This window comes from Numenius arquata, chromosome 2, assembly GCF_964106895.1.
Source record: "Numenius arquata chromosome 2, bNumArq3.hap1.1, whole genome shotgun sequence".
NCBI classification, from domain to species: Eukaryota; Metazoa; Chordata; class Aves; order Charadriiformes; family Scolopacidae; genus Numenius; species Numenius arquata.
The window spans coordinates 86,029,146-86,046,281 of record NC_133577.1 but is presented as its reverse complement, the minus strand read 5'-3'; the positions used below and the strand labels follow the sequence as shown (position 1 = coordinate 86,046,281).

Below are 17,136 nucleotides of genomic sequence, written 5' to 3'. Positions count from 1 at the left end.
AAGTTGATGCCGTGAAAAACATAGTTGCTTTAATTCAAAGTAAACAGTAAATTTCTACAGCATTTTATTGCAAAGATAGCTCTGTAATCATCACACTCTGAAAGTGTGTTTCAAAAAAAAAAGTTTCCAAAATTCTCAAGTCAAATAACTGCCATTTTTCTGTTTCAAAACACATAATGAAGATTCCTTCTTGCTTCTGTGTCCCTACCAATGTCTTCATTAATGCAGTTCCCACACAGGATAGTGAGGCTGTGGAATCTGAGATCTCTTCCAATCCATTCAATTAATTGTTCTCTTCTGTTACGTGGCAAAATTGAGAAACACATTAGAAGAAATTTTTAAGGCAAAAGTCAATCATATTGCAATCCAAGCTGGGACTTCTTTCATAGACTTGCAACAATATACTGTGCTTTTATTGCAACAGGTCACACACACAGTGACACCTTGAATATTTTCTTGAGACAACAGAGTAACACTTCTGGATGTGAATTTTAGATTTAATGAATTCATTAAATGCATTACATTTGGTTTTCAAACTATTAAGGATAATTTTTAATTTTGTGTAGTTCTTTACAGTATTAATTACTGTATTTTTTTTTTACTCTCCAGCTATATATTTATGTCTTAACAGAAAAAGATGAAGTTGTGGAAGTCATTATCATCTGAAATATCAGTTCTGCACAGGATCAAGCCTCCATATAGAAATTCATTCTCTGCTGCTTGTCAGATAGTAGATGAATATGTCCATGTTTCCAAAACATCTAATATCTATTTTTGTTACCTAGCAACAGAACAACAAACTTATCTTAAAATTAGTTGTATTGTTGAGTTAGATGGAAAAGAAAAAATGGTTCTTCTATATGTATGTGTAGATGATGAAAGAGCATAGTGTCATTAAGCATTTCCAAGGCATTTTTTTTTTCTCATATGCTGTATCTAGCAGTAAGAACATATGGAAAGGAAAACAGATACTGAAGTGATGCACACTCATCAGAGGGAAAGAAGCTCATGAGGGATTCCTACACTCAAACTCAATTCTATATTAAATAACTTCATAGATAATACAAATTGAACAGCCTAACTCCTGCAATTTAGTTTAAGTCAAGGGAAATACATTAGTTAATGAGGTATCTGCTATATGAGTTGTACAGGCAATCAGTTCTATATTTCTCATTCAAGGAAAACCTCTAACTGATATACCTGAATTTAACAACACTCTAAGTTTAAAGTCAGAAGAAAATCCTTACCATCCACATAATCTATAATATTTGTACTAGGATATCCTCCATTCCATAAATATTTAATTTATTATTAATCTCAAAAATGTTTGCAGCACTCAGTCAGAAATATAACAGAAGTTCACTAGTTACAGCTTCAGTAAGAAAGTAGACTATACTACTAAATGGAAAATTCATTGGTGCAAGAATTTCAACTTGCAGTCAATACCCTGTACAACACATTTTATTTCACTGCATTTAATCTATGAAAAAGGTCAGAGAAAGATGTTCTTTGGTGTATACAGAAATGCCTTCTACAGGAAAAAAAAAAAATAATCCTTTAATGTGTGCTGAAGTTAATTTCCAGTGGAAGTAGAATTTGACTTCAACTGCTGAATTCCATTTTGTTTTCATCTTGTGGTGATAAGCAGATGAAATTTTCTTATTCAAATAGAGTTTATAGTGTCTGTTATATTTCAACATTGATTGAATACATATTCTGTCTTCATTTGGCTGACATAATGAATTTAACATTCAGTAGTCAGAAAATAACAACTCAGTTTTATATTATGTTTAAAAAAATGTGTATTCCATTTCTTTGTTTGCACATATTTTATTCATATCTCAGTTCCTAAATCTTCAAAAGAAAAAAGTTTACAATTCATATTCATTGGGATACTTGGACAAATTATGCTCTTGCTCACAGAATATTCAGCTTCATTAATTTTAAGAGTCACTCTGGAGTGCAGGAGATCAGATTTCCTTTCACTATTTACAATGTGTTACAAACGTCTTAAAGTTCAGTCCAATTGGGAAATATCATAGCAATGAATTTTGAGAGGTTTGAGGTTTCCTGAAACAGGTTTCTCAATCCCTCGTGAATTAGAGATGAGTTTAAAATTCCATTATATTATCAAGGCAGCTGTATACTATTAGCCACGATAGTTTAAGGTTAGGTTAGGTTAGGTTAGGTTAAAGTTTAAGAAATCAAAAATCTTCATCTTATCTATTCAATGAAGAAACTTCTTTAGTTATAGAATGATGCTTGATTTTATCATTGCCCCAAGACAGCAATAGCATTATCACATATTAATGTAATATAACATTTCATCCCTATCCTGTGAAAATTACAGAAATCATCATCTCTAATTATTGGACCTAGACAGAATTTGGCTCTAGCTTTAAAAATAATTTACTTTGCCATTGCGTAGGACTAGGATATCAACCTGTCTACAGTTAACAGTAATAAAAATAAGAGATGTCAAGAAAAATAACATTATATGCAGGTATTCTAGAACACAAAAAAAAAATCAGATTTAGTTTTTCAAATTCAAGGAATTTGCTGTAAGTTGAAGAGTGACTGATTGCATATTTTACTAACTTTGAGAACAGAGTTTTATTGGCAGTAAAAAGTGAGGATAAACAATATATTCCAAGATGGCAGAGTGCTTTGTTCCATACAGTCCTGTTACAAATATTACCACGTATGAATGACAGGCAGAATTCATCAGGTAAAACCCATGCAATGATTCTTTGTGCCACGAAGCACCTATGACTACCTGCAGGGATATGTTTGGACCAGCAGTAAGAAAGGGCCCACAGTGTCATATCCTGGCATTCCCACAAATTTTGGGTGCGTAGCTACTATAACCAAAGTCTCATAAGTTTGTTGCATTAAGCTGAGATGCCAGAACTTTGTTTAGACAATGGAGAAAAGGAGAATTGTAGATTTATAGACTCTTATACACATATGAGTATATATGAACATATATGAAGTGGCTATAAAGCTAAAATCAAAGAATTACGTAGGTTGTAAGGGACTTCTAGCAGTTCAATACCTTGCTGAAAGAAAGGGCCAACTACAGCAAGTTGCTCACAGCCATGACCACCTGAGTTTTGAATATCTGCAAGGAAGGAGAATCTACAGCCTCTCTGGGTAGCCTCTTCAAGCATGTTATCACCCGCTTATTTTTTTTGCCTTGCATCCAGTTGACATTCCCCATCTTCCAGACTATCCCTGTTGCTGCCTCTCACCCCTTTGTTTTACCCCTCTGGGAGATGTTTGGCTCCGTCACATACCCAATCAGGTAGCAATACAGCCTCCCCTGAGACTTCCCTTCCTTAGGCTGCACAGAGGGAGTGCTCAGCCTTGTATGCCACATGCTCCAGTCCTTTTACCATCTCAGTGAACTTCTGCTGGACTCCCTCTGGTCTGGTACTGGGGAACGCAAAACCCGTCATAATCCTCCAAATGAGGTCTCACAAGTGCCGTAGAGAGGGGAAGGTTCACCTCCCTGGACCTGCTGCTGGCAGGGCGCTTGCCAAAACAGCCCAGGTCATTGAGGAGATACAGCACTCAAAAAGTATTCTTTTATCACATGTGCATCTGATACAACTAATCTTATCTGAAACAAAGACAAAATATGCTAATTTGAGTACCAGTGTCTACCATATGCTTCATCTGTCCACACACTCTACATGAACTTTTATTTTTCAGTTTGTGGTAGCTTTGTCAACCAGTAAAATTATGTTGGTAAATCCTGGTAAAATGTTTTGAGGAGATGTTCTAGATTTTAAACTTTGTAACCATTACATGAAAAAATTTGTACCTTGAGCACTCCCTCTTTCATGATTGTTTATAACTATTGGACAAGAACTCCAATATATAGTGAAATATTTGATATGTGGCTAAAAGGCAACTTAAGAATACTTCTACGGGCTCAAAACCATACTGTTTCTCTGTATCAAACCATACATTGTTCTCTGCACAGAACCAATGAAGAAACTTTCCTATAGATGTAGATCTTTTGTTTCCTAAGTCGTCTCCACATAAAGTGAACACTTGTGACATCATTGGTAGCCAGGAGACAGAGTGAAGCTTTAGGCATACCACCTCACCAGCCAGTCTGCATGTGCTAATTGGGCAGTTGGCTTCTGCCAGACAGTGTACAATGATGGAGGTTTTCCTGCCTTTCTTTCAGAGTCCCTGCCTCCTACAATTAGTTTTCATAAAACTCAAAGTGTTCTTATGTAAACTTTCTCTGTTTAATTAGGTAAAATGTTCAAAAAGTATTAGGAAGTGGGGAAGGGAGTGATAATTTGTCATAAAAAGCAGCCAAGTTTTTGGAAAACTCAGGTGCTCTTTGAGGGGGAAAATGAACTATAAATAGCTTTTTTGGAGTATCTTAGATATTAATGTTTTGCACTGTTCATAACAATACTGACTTTTGAAAGGTAAGATGGTGTAAAGGTTGAAGTGTAAAGTATGTAAAGATGACTGAGGAAAATGAGATTCATGAATGAATAACTGATTAGTTTCAGAAAGGAGTATGTAAGTCTGTGCCTCTGGGCATGTTAAATTGAATTTACCTACATTTCTGCTTTTCACAGTTGGAAATCCACGTTAGCACAAAAATTGGCATTATATAGGCAGTATTTTCAGATGAACAAATTATTTTTGTAAACCTGAAGCTATATTGTAATGATACTGGTGATGAAATTGGAAGTCAATCAGAAGATTTAATCTAATATCTCATAAAACCTATCAAATCTTACTGTTGCAAAAGTAGACAGTGCAGTGCTACAAAAATACATATCTATATTACTAAAGTTGGTCCTTATTGGACCACTGAAGAGCTATCACCTGTGCGATCTAACACTGAACTGGAAAGCAACATCAACAAAACTCATCCAAGGCTGTCTGAATTACCTCACTAATCATTACCAAATCAAATCAGAATGAAAAAAGTAAGCAACAATAACAGCATTATCTATATCTTTCTTTCAACAAGTTCTTCCAAGAAAGTTCTATCAAGGTCTTATCTTCGTAATATCTCTATATTATGAAACATACAGTATTGTATTTACAGTGCATCATTAATATTTAAATTGAGACGTAGTTAAGAAAATAAACTATATTTTACCAGACAGTGTAATTTTCTTTTTTATTGTTTTCTTAATTTTTAGTGGACTACTACTGTTAAAGTAGTGAGATTTTAGAAAATGTGAAGAAAATGAAAAAATGTTAGGTGAACTGTAAATTTAAGAAGTGCTGCTGTGAGCATTCTGCAGCCAGTCATTGTTCAAGACAAAGGTTTGGTTTACATGGTTCTGCTAAGAGAACAAGTACTGAATGAAGCAGATGTCTGTCAAATTTCTAGGGTCTGAGTGATTATTGATCACAAAAAGAATGTACAGTTGCATATCACCAAATCTAAAATTTTATTGACTAAATCAGTCAATGTAAGTAATAAGCAGCACTTCTGGGATGCATATGGATGTGTCCCCTGGTGAAAACTAGACACAGGAGAACCCAGGCTGATAAAGAAGCACTGGGCATGTGGGTCATGTCCCTGAACTAAATGATCAGGGAATAGGATCTCCGCTCACATTGTGCCACTGATCCATCTAGCCATTCTTATATGTTCTGAATCTTTATGTCAACAAAATCAATGTGCTTTGTACAGCTGCAGGAGGCAGACCATGAAGCTCCATGCTATGTAGCTTTGAACCACTGCCCAGAAATTCTATCAGTCTCAAGCATTCTTCACTCTCAAGAATTTTTATTATTTTTCTAAAGCAAAAAGCAACAGTGGTCCTGAAGGGTGCTCAAAAGATTAAGGATCACAGGATCACAAAATCACATAGCTGTTGAGGTTAGAAGGGACCTCTGGAGGTCCAACCGCCCTGCTCAAGCAGGGCTGCATGAGGCTCATTGCCCAGGCTTTTGAATTTCTCCAAAGAGGGAGATTCACATCATCTCTGGGCAGCCTGTGCCAGTGCTCAATCACCCTCACAGTAAAAAAGCGTTTCCTGATATTCAGAGGTAACCTCCTGTTTTTCAATTTGTACCCATTGCTTCTTGTCCTGTCACTGGACACCACTGAAAAGAAGATCCTGGCTCTGTCCTCTTTCCGCCTTTCCTTCAGGTATTTATACACATTAATAAGATTCCCCCTGAACCTTCTCTTTCCAGGCTGAAAAGCCCCAACTCTCTCAGCTTTTCCTCATAGAAGAGATGTTCCTGTCCCTTTATCATTCTTGTGGCCCCTCATTGGACTCTCTCTCTTTTACTGAGAAGTCCAGAACTGGACCTAGTACTCCAGCTGCAGCCTCACCAGTGCTGAGGATCTCCTCACAGTCTTTCCCGATATACTGATATTTTAGGTAAACATTGCATTCCCAATTTTGTAATCAATTTAATATCTTGCATAAATACTTCTAATAATTTGTTAATATTGTGGAATGAGTGGAAGAGACATTTATTTATTTTTTTAAAAAAATTGCATGTGTTTGTGATGGCTCATTAAAAGGTGTCATTTTAAAACTATTTATCTTGGAGTCTATCTCCTTAATCCAATGGGCTTTCATTGGTGGAGGTAGAAACACTCAACAGAATTACAGAATCCTCAAGTGGTTTGGGTTGGAAGGGACGTTAAAAGACCATCTAGTCCAAATCCCCTGCTGTGGACAGGGACATCTTTCAACAGATCAAGTTGTTCAAAGCCTCATCCAACCCAGCCTTGAACACTTCCAGAGATGGGGCACCCACAGTTTCTCTGAGTAACTTGTTCCAGTGCCTCACCATCCTTAACACAAAGAATTTCTTACATAGGTCCAACATAAAACTATTCTCTTTCAGTTTAAAAATGTTGCCCTGTGTCCTATCACTGTGGGTCTTGGTAAAAAAGTCTCTCCATCTTTCTTATAAGCCTCATTTAAGTATTGAAAGGCTGCAATGTTTTCCAGGAGCCTTCTCTTCTCCAGGCTGAACAACCTCAACTCTCTCAGCCTGCCTTCCAGAGTGTTCCAGCACTCTGATCATTCTCATGGCCCTCCTCTAGATCCACTCCAACAGGTCCATGTTCTGGAGACCCCAGAGCTGGATGCAGCACTCCAGGTGGCGTCTCACCAGAGCAGAGTAGAGGGGCATAATCACCTCCCTCAACCTGCTGGTCACACTTCTTTTGATGCAGCCCAGGACACTATTCACTTTCTGGGCTGGAAAGAGGCTTTCAGTTAGTACAAAATCTGTACAGGAAATCAATGAGGAGTTACAAAAGTCAGTTTGAGCTCTATAATTCTCAAGAATCTGAGATTCTAAACTACAAAAATTTGGCTACAGGAGTACAGGGCCACAGATACTCAGGAAATGTGAGCACTGACGCTGGCCAGAGCACCATGAATCAGAGGGCAAAAGTGGTTTTGTATTGCAGACACAGGATGTTACCTTTCATAGTCTATAACTTTAAAAAAAGGTGAAGTCAGGTGAAGCAAAAGGAAAGTTATTTTTTTTCCTCATATACCAGGCACCAATTTGTTTTTACCCATAAACCTGAGTACAGAGAAATATGCTTTCACTTTAGAAAGCATTCCCATTAGTATATCCCCAGCCAATTTCTCTTTCTGAAGAGATAAATATCTTTTAGGACATCTTTGCATTTAGCTAGGAATTACAGGCTTTTCTCTGACAACAGTCAGTTAAGGAAATGTACAAGAACTAATGGTCTTTCCTGTGTGCCAAAGACTTGTCCCTGTCCCAGTCTGCAGATGATTAGTGTAATCACAAACCTCTACCAAGGGAAAGACATCATACCAAATATCTTCAAACTGTCTTCATTTACTCTGTCCTTCATTGAATAACTTTATTCATTGATTTTGAGATCTAAGCAGTAGTAAAGTAGACATACAGGTAGGAAAGACAGTATAGTGTAGGAGAACTTGATGCCAAATATACTATTAAAAACATCTTTTTGTGATTTAAGCAAAGACTTTGAAAGTGGCATCAAAGCATTAAAAGAATGAAGAGGATTAATATATTTTCTGAGTAACATTTCTCATAGTGTATAAGGTCAAGATCAGGCTGCTTATTTTAGACAGTAAGCTTAAGTATTAGACCAAATAAAATACAGGTGATTAGTGAGCAAAGATGATTACCTATGTTAGATGTATACCTATCTCTATCAGTTAAGTGTCTTTGAGTGATTGTCAAGGAAATTTATATGCTGAGCACAGACCCACATCAGGCTGTCTACAAACAGCACCATGTCTACCTGTGGGGCAGATACAGTCTGTGCTTTGCATCACTGTCCTAGTTCCCAGTCATCCAGATCAGGATAGCTATTGGAGTGCACAGTGGGACCCGGTCTTTCTTTCAGAGGAAAAGAGGGGATGCAGAGGTCTGGGGTTCTCATCCCAAAGTGAAAAGAGAAAATGGTCATGATGCACACACAAAGCCTATAGCATGCACCAGGGAATGCATCTGCTCTTCAGTATGGTCTTTAGAAAATAATTGCCCTTGTTCTGCAGCCAACTCTCTGAATCCCCTCTATTTTTTTTTGTTAAACAGTCACTGGATAAAATTCGAAAACAATCCAGCATTTGTCATTCATCAGAATACTACAAAGCTACAATGCTACTTGTTTTCCTACAAAGCCAGCATGCCTATATTCCTGTGGTTGCAGAGTGTCCCAGATTCAACTGGCTAGGTAGGAAGAGCCCTGTCTCCCCCTGTGTCTGCTGGTCAGTGTTTGTGGTATGATTCTGTAAAGACAACAACATAGATTTCCACTCCTTCAGACTGAGGATTGCCTAGAACTCAAATGTTTAATATACAACTTAATTTCAAGATTCCTGTCATCTTGTTTGATAATGGAATGGAGGCGTTTAAAACTTTACCCCCAATGCAGTGTGGTCCCTGGAACATACCGTAGACCATATTATATGTGGGGAAAAAAAAAAAAAAAAAAAAAAGAATCAATCCTTTCTTGGAAATTGAATGCTTAATAAAAGTCCACATTAAAAGTAACCTAATGCAACCAAATAACTGAAAATGTGTAAGGCTGTCATGAAAGGAAGTGTGATTCTAGTGCAAACAGATTTTTAGTCTCTGAGTGCATCTAGAGGCATGGGGCAGGTGGGACCTACTCAATTATCTCCTATTATCCCTATGATTAAGTATAGTGATTCATATCAGTGATATTACAATTGTCTGTCACAGTCCTTCATGATTCTTGAATTTCTTAAACTCTTCGCAAAGTCAGACTAACCATTTTTTTTAGTGTAGCTCTCCTGGAGCTTAGAGTCTCTACTGCAGCTCCAGTGTAAAACACTGCAAGGCCCAGAAGGGAATTCAGTGCAAGTGTGCAAGAAAGCAATACCTCCTTTCTCTGTCACAGGAAGGAAGTTAACAAGCCCACTGAGGATTTGGGTCTGCTCATTTTTTGTCTACTTCTAATTTAGAAGCAACCTAAAGGTCTCTGTCAGATATCAGGAAGAAACGATTACCCAATTGGGAATGAAACATTTACCTCTCAGAAAATTTTGGTTAAACCAAACAAAGAAATTAATCTTTTTAGAGGACTACAGCCTTCAGAAGTTTTACCTGTTTTGGAAAGATTTCAATGAATTACTGTTACTTCTGAGTACCCATAGAAAATTATTTGATAGAGAGGATGCTTCAATGCCTTAGTAAATCATATTCAAGCAAGCTAAATTAGTACATAGGAAAAACTAACTGTAAAATTTTGCAAGATATGCTAGAGCCCTAATTACACATGAAATGTTTAGCGTGTTTCTGGCAATATTTTACAGTCTGTGTCCTCATAACACAGTGTCCCCATGGAAGAGGACAGATCCATTCCTCAGTGATATACTCAGCTGATGAAAGTTCTCAGAGCTCTAGTGATACATTTCTAGTGTCCATACATTTAAACACAACCCTGTTGATTTTTTTTTCTTGAGAAAATAAGCTTAACTCTTCATCCCCACCTAATAACATTTGAACGTAGTAGTAGACACTGAAGTTGGACATCTTGGAGACAGCTCTCTAGTGCTAATTAGAGAAGAACAAAGTAACCCATCTTTTACTCCATATACTCTGTGTCCCAGGAAGCTGAAATGAGAGACAGTGAGAAAACACAGCTCTCCTGGTATGTTAGTGAAGGTACTTCATTCTACCTAGTTAGCACAAACCAGTGCTTGTTCATCCTGCAGGGAGAAGAATGGCTTAATTTTAAAAGCGTGTGGCGAGATAACAAGAAATCCCAGTATAAATCACTTTAAAAGTTAATTAATTAAGAGGCATAAACCTATAAGAAATCCAGCACTGTTTCCGGGGATCATTAATATACTTAGCTGTTGCTGTTGTTTTTACCCTCATGGTTCTATGAGATGAAATTTTCATTATAAGATGAAATAATGAAGCAAGATGCTATAATTCTTTATTTTAATATATTTTAATATTTAATATTTTAATAATTACTTCTCTTTACACATTGGTTACAGCAGCAGTCATGAGGACAGTGGTATTAAACAAGCTTCTTCATAATTTTGGGGATATTGGGCATGGTAAAATTCAGATATGCTTTCAGAGAGGGAGAAAAATCGGGGAATTTTGTAGGTATTCTAATATTACTAACTTGAGAAGAATCCTTCCCAAATACTGGATTTCAAAGTACATAATCTTTTTTAGGTTAAAAAAAATAAAACAAAGTACTACACATTTTAGGAATAGGGTTTGGAAGAAAAATGAGGACTTGGAAGTAAACCATTCCTTCTGAGAAGTGAAACAGTGTTTCTAAAATATTTTGACACAAAAATTGAAATTTCATTTTACTAATATAGTAACATGGTAACTTGAATTCCATTGTTTTAAACCCATGTACACTGGTTTCCTCTTTAGTTCAACTTTACTTTCTTGAGATGTGACTAAGCTTCCTTTTGTTTTGTCATGTGACTAGAATTGACTTTCTAGAAACCAAATAAAAATAATTCCCCCCCTTTCCTCAGAAAGAATATTGGTAAAAAAATCCAGTGACATTAAAAAAAACCAAACCTATTAAAATCTTTCACCAGTGAAAGTCACAACCTCTTTGTGCCGTTTTCTGTCTAGTTACTGATAGGTAGGATCCAGATGTCTGTTCTACCTTTACAATTAATAACAAGGGTAACTAAGAGAATGACTTCAACACACCCCTTGTCGGTGCTACAGACCATTACCAATACTATAAATAGCATGATCAAATCCCAGATTGCAGATTCAGTCATAAAAGTGTCTACATTTCATGCTGATTCAGAGGGGCAGCAGCATTAACTGCAATCATCAAGGAATGTGACATCTCCACAGTACTTTCTACAGCTCACTGCTCTGCTGACAGGATGATTGTTAAAAATTAATGGGGACCATCAGATGTAGATAAGTACAGCTTGGCAACTATGAAAGCTATACTTCCCATTTGCAAGTGATAATGTAATATTATTCTATGATAGACTGTAATAGATTATTTAGATTATGTTTCATTCAGGAAGCAGTAAGTCCTCTTGTTCTTTGAAAATTTGAGCACAGTATTTTATTTGTTAAGTTTCTAAGCCAAGGAATAGGAGAAGGGAAGTATTTTCACATTGTTTTCTAATTTTTCTCTGTTGAAAGTACGCTTCCGTCTGCTGTTTATCCATTATAACCATTCATTTTTAAATTAGGTAACACTGACAAAGTCAAGGTCCTAAAATCCAAAGTTTATGAAGAGACTGATTCTGACAGTTAATAAGCAAAATATCAACACATTGTACGCAGTAATTTTCAGCTTCCTGTCTGGATTTTAAGGAATAGTACAACTTTGATACATTCTTACTATTTTATGTGTCTATATTTTTAAACTGCAACAAATTATTTCATCAAAATCATGGGCCTCATGAAGGCTTAGCTGGATTAAGTTCTCTGGGCTGTTTCATGCATAGCGGCAGGGTAAACTGTTCAGAAGATTGTTTCAGAACTCCTGCATAGGGGCTGATCTAAAAGGATGGACTGACAACTGGAAGAACAGGTTGACTGCCCAATACCCATGTTAAAAAATTCCTGTTTACCATTACAGACAGAGACCATTTGTCCTGAAATTATAGATGCTAGACACCAGACACTGTTGTCAAAGAATGAGACTAGACAAGTGACATTTCTCTGTCCATGCTCAATATTTCGTATGTCTAAGGAGTCCCTAATGTTAGTGCAGGGACTTAAGACTGGCAGAAATATAATGTGTGTGTTATGTCTGTCTTCTAGAGAGAAAAATCCAATCATATTTAGTCAAGTTGTAATACCTCAAAAATATGCAGCATATGTGAGCAACAGGTAGTTTCCAATGATTCTGAGAGCAGGCAAACAAATGTTGAGGGATAGGAATAAGAGTTTTAAGCATGGGAGACAATGTTTAAATTAACATAAAAGATAGAGCATGCTTCCCCCTATTGCCAGCTTTGGATATGTTTCCCAAACCTTTACGTTTCCTGACTGCCAGCAAATACCTGTGGAACTTCAAAGTCTTGAGCCAAGTTCTCTGCTCAACACCCCTGCCACTGCAGAGATGAAGTCCAGAGTCCATCTGCTGCAGAAATAAATAACTGTACTCCAACATGCAGCAAATAGTGGGTATAATTCTTCATTTGTTTATTTATTATTTATGTTGCTGGTGGCATTCACTGATACTCAGAAATCTTAAAGATCTTAATTAGACCATATTTAAAAGTCTGGAAGTTAGACACATAATTGAAAGTATTCAGGTAGATTGTCTATATGGAGTGAATTTGACCCCTTCAGAGAACAATATAGCTCATCTATCTTAAATAATTGTCTTAAGGATGAGATAAATCCTTTTTTGGAGGCTCCTGTTTCCTCAGATTTGCTGACTGAAATTAGCTAAAATTAATACCACCCTCACTAAACCATGTAACATTGACTCTATGCATTCAATATCATTCTCCTATATGGAAATAAACAATTATGGAAACAAAAAGCACCATGCTATATGTAGACAAAAGATCTAAACAGAGGTTGCAAAACTACCTTAAAATCCGAGTTGTAAGTCCTTAACCATGATCTTCTTTTAACACAATATTTATTGTGTTACAGGGCATCCATTGGACTTTATTTAAGATTCAAACCAAAACAAAACAGAAAATAAAAAAGTTGTCTATGTCTGTATCGTGTGACAGATGTGTGATCTACATTACTGGTCCTTTAATCATCCAGACAGGTGTCCTGTTGGAGGACATCCAAGGTGTGCTCTCCCTGTGTGTACATCTGCATTTCTTTCCAAAGGAAAACAATGACTTGGAGGGACAGCTGCAGATCTGCATCTCACATCTCCCACATTAGAAATACTCTTTGTAATCTCTTTTCCCTTTGACTTTACTAACAGAGCAATGAAAAAGAGAAAAAACAAAACAAAAAAATCCAAATCATCTGCTTATGATTATATAGGTAAAAAGGATTTTTTTTTGTTTGTGTAATGTATTATAAGAAGTGAAAATTCAGGGGAACAGAACAGACTCTTGAGTCTCCTTCTCTGGCATAAAGAACCCCAGTGATGGACAAGGAGCATGGTTTCAGAAGAAGGTTTTATGGCTGTTTTTATAATTTGAAAGTTCCTAGAGGAGCCTCCTTGTAATCTATCCCAGATAAACAAGAAACCTGACCCTTGGACCAAAGCTTGGAGTATGAAGGAACTCCTCTGTCTCCTGTACTTATTGTAAACTGGATACAGAGAAAATTTACTATTACAATCCTACTTTATTTTGCATTTTCTAAGGACAATTTTCCTTTGTCAGTTATAGAGGAAGAAGAATTACTTTTAGTTAATGTTTTTACTACTGGTGATATGGATACTTTTTCAGCGATTGATGTAATTATCATATTTCTGCTTAGCTGACACCTTTATTTTCTTTAAGAAATATTAAATGCATTGAATTTTTATAAAAAAGAAAAAATCCACTTTTGTCACTTCACTCAAAATTACCTGACAAGACAAGTGAGTACCTTGTGTAGGAGGAATGACTCAAATCTTCATTGTATGGGTTGTTACGCGATGTCATTGTGAAAATGTATGAGTTGACTCATTCATAGAGAATCAGACAAAAAAAATGATCTGTTCTTACAATCAAGCAACCTGATGCCAAGTTTTCCTTTAATACAGTGGGCCATTGGTGGATTATGGATTTCAGAGAGTATGCTCTGTGAACATAATCTGTCATTCAAGCACAGGACAAGAAGGACTCTTTCCCAGGCCAATGGTCAACCTACTATGCAGTCCATATGCTAGTATTATCACAGTTATCTTTATTATTTTAAAGAAAAACAAAAAGTTGCAACACAATCTTTATCCAAGAAATATGGTTTTATTCAGTTTTTTAAACTAAACTTAGTTTCTCATTGAAAGTGAGCAAAAACACCACCCATACTTTTCCAGTAAAATGGTCTTCCAGAAATGATTTCTTTTCCTTTTGAAAGATTAAACTAAACTAGAAAGTCTCATTTCCTATAAGAAGTTGATTGCTATCTGATTTGGATTATCATATCATTAAGTTTCCTTGGCTTGCCTAGGTCCATGATTACTATCTAATACAGTAATGTACATTAGTACTTAAAAGGACTCATACATTAAAAACTGTCTGAATACTTTGAATCAGAACATTGTGAGTGTTTAGCAAATCAGCATTAAATCTATGTTATATCCATCATTCTGTATTTCAGCAGAAGTAAGAGATAATTTGTTCATATGTGAATTTTGGCTAAACTGAGGAGGAACAGAAATATTGTGACATCTGACATGAAGCCTAGTAATGAACACTGATAAATTACATGACCTATGAAATGTGTAGATACGTAAAACTATGGGAGAGGTTCAAATACTTTTCCTTTTTAATTTTTTTAAAAATAATATTTTAAAGGCATAGCTGCAAGGCTGGCATAAGACAATTTTTAGTTAAATTAGGTAATGATCTAAGCAAGAAGGGTAAAGTAGTAAAATACCAAATACTACTGCCCCTTATAGGCCATGGTCACCTCACCTTTGAACTGAAATATCTGCCTTTTGCTAGCAAAAAGGCAACAAACCATACCGAAGATTTCACCTTAACAAAAACTTGGTGTTCTAAACCCATCCATATTATAGATATGACATTTAATAAAAGCTTGGGATTGTTTGGGCACATTAATATCCAGAGCTGAATTAACAATGGTAAATACCAGGAGCTGCATAGACAGGACCAGACTAGTAAAAAGTACAAAAGTATAATACAGCTGAGAAACTCTAGTGTCTTAAGTGCTGTTTGAGCTGAAAATACCTATTGTTCTTCTGATAGTGATTAAAGCAGACTTAGTCATAGCTAGATCGAATGACAGTACATCTCAATTTTATACGCACTTCTAATACTCACTGCATATGTCCTTACTGAAAACTTTGTATTGTGTAATCATGGATTACTGAAATAAATGCAGAGAATTCGTCAGTGGCCTATGTATTTAGTGAATTCTAATCACTATAAAATAAATGTCATCAAGCTTTTAAATTAACTGGATCCTGCTATTTATTGTTTCCTATTAGGTACACTACTTGACTAGTTAAACTGGTTATTGAATTCTTCATACAGTAGCCCCTGAACTCCTTCAGTCAATTAAATCCTTTATTGTATCTGATTTGTCAATGCCAGTGTCACTCCTAATCTCTTAAATCCACACCAGTTCAGAAGCTTTAAATGTACTTATTCAGTTGCAAAATTAGGAGGTAACGCAGACAGAATTGTTTCCCTCTCCATCCTCCCTCTGTGCAAACCACAAAGCTGCTAACAATGTAAAAGGTATAAAGACTTCTTCTTCAGCCCCTATATATACACTCATATAGCTACAGAATGAGACATTTTTTTGATATGAGCTACAGAAGGTAAAGGGGAGAAACATACAAACGAACAAAAACCCTATGTTGGGTGGTTTGCTACCAGCATATTGAACATTTTTAATCTTTGACTGAGTTTCTTATCACTTTAAATTATGGAAATTAGTAGAACAAAGTACCTATAACTAATTCCAGAACTGGAAACTTGAACATCTTGATATTAATCGCCACAGTTTTTGATTTATCTGCAAAAGTATTCCAGAACATTTCTTAAAGTTGGTACAACATTAAATCCCCTCTTCTTAAATCTCCCCATTCCTTTGTTCATCAACAAAAGCTAGATTTCAAAGGAAAAATACAAACGTTAAGGGGAAAGAAAGGAAAAATATGGGTATTAAATCACTGTTCTGTGAATGGTCTTGTCAGCCTAATAACTCTGTAGTTCACCTGAGGAGCAGCATAAACATGCAGGCTATTTATTTCCATATTGTAAAGTGGAGTTTGCCAGACACAGACTTGTTTTCCCTTTAAAACATTCCTTTTCTAAAGGATCTCCTTTTTTTTTTTTTTTTTTTTTTTTTCTTTCCCAGTAAAAGCTACTCTTTACATATTCTAGCCGTATAAGCCTCGGAACGGTGAAAGCGATTCCCCTCACAGGTTAGGCGCATCACCTTTATTCTGAGAGAGAAGATAAACCAGACTCTTACCAGACACGGGGAAAAACAATTGCTTCAGCTCGATCCGGCAATGCTGCGTGCGAGCCGGCAGCGTGAGCGGTCCTTGGGCCTCACACAAAAGGGAGATAATTGGCTCTCAAGGAAGAGCTGTAAACATCCATCACGGCGGCGCTGGTGCGGCGGCTGGGAGCTGCCCCGGCCGGGCTGGGTGCTCCCGTGCCGGATGATGTCAGAGACATCAACCGGGCGTCCTCTCATTGGCTTCCCTCACCTGGAATCATGCCTTAACCCTAAACTGCCAGCCACGAATTGAAATGTGTCTCTCTAATCATTATAGATACACACAGTTGGATTTTTTTTTCCTTTTTTTTTTTTTTTTTTTTTTTTTTTTTTATAGTAAATGAAACTGTACAAGAAGCTCCTGCTTCAGGGACCAGGACTGGCAGGTGCTGTTCACTTAATCAATGTGTCTGACAATTAAAAAAAAAATTCTAAAACCTAATTTGCCTAAATTATTAAACAAGACCTTCAACTAACTACATTTTCATAATCTGTTTACTAAATGACAGTAGTCATCAA

At 36.4% G+C, this 17,136-nt stretch overlaps 1 protein-coding gene across 1 annotated transcript in view; it reads right to left on the bottom strand.

Moving 5' to 3' along the window:
- MGAT4C (MGAT4 family member C) overlaps positions 1-16,714 on the bottom strand; it is a 153,381-nt gene extending 136,667 nt beyond the window's left edge. The window contains 2 exon segments of the mRNA XM_074168740.1: positions 12,128-12,133; positions 16,595-16,714. Coding sequence (XP_074024841.1) covers positions 12,128-12,133; positions 16,595-16,714 — 126 coding nt within the window.
- Between the last annotated feature and the right edge of the window lie 422 nt (positions 16,715-17,136).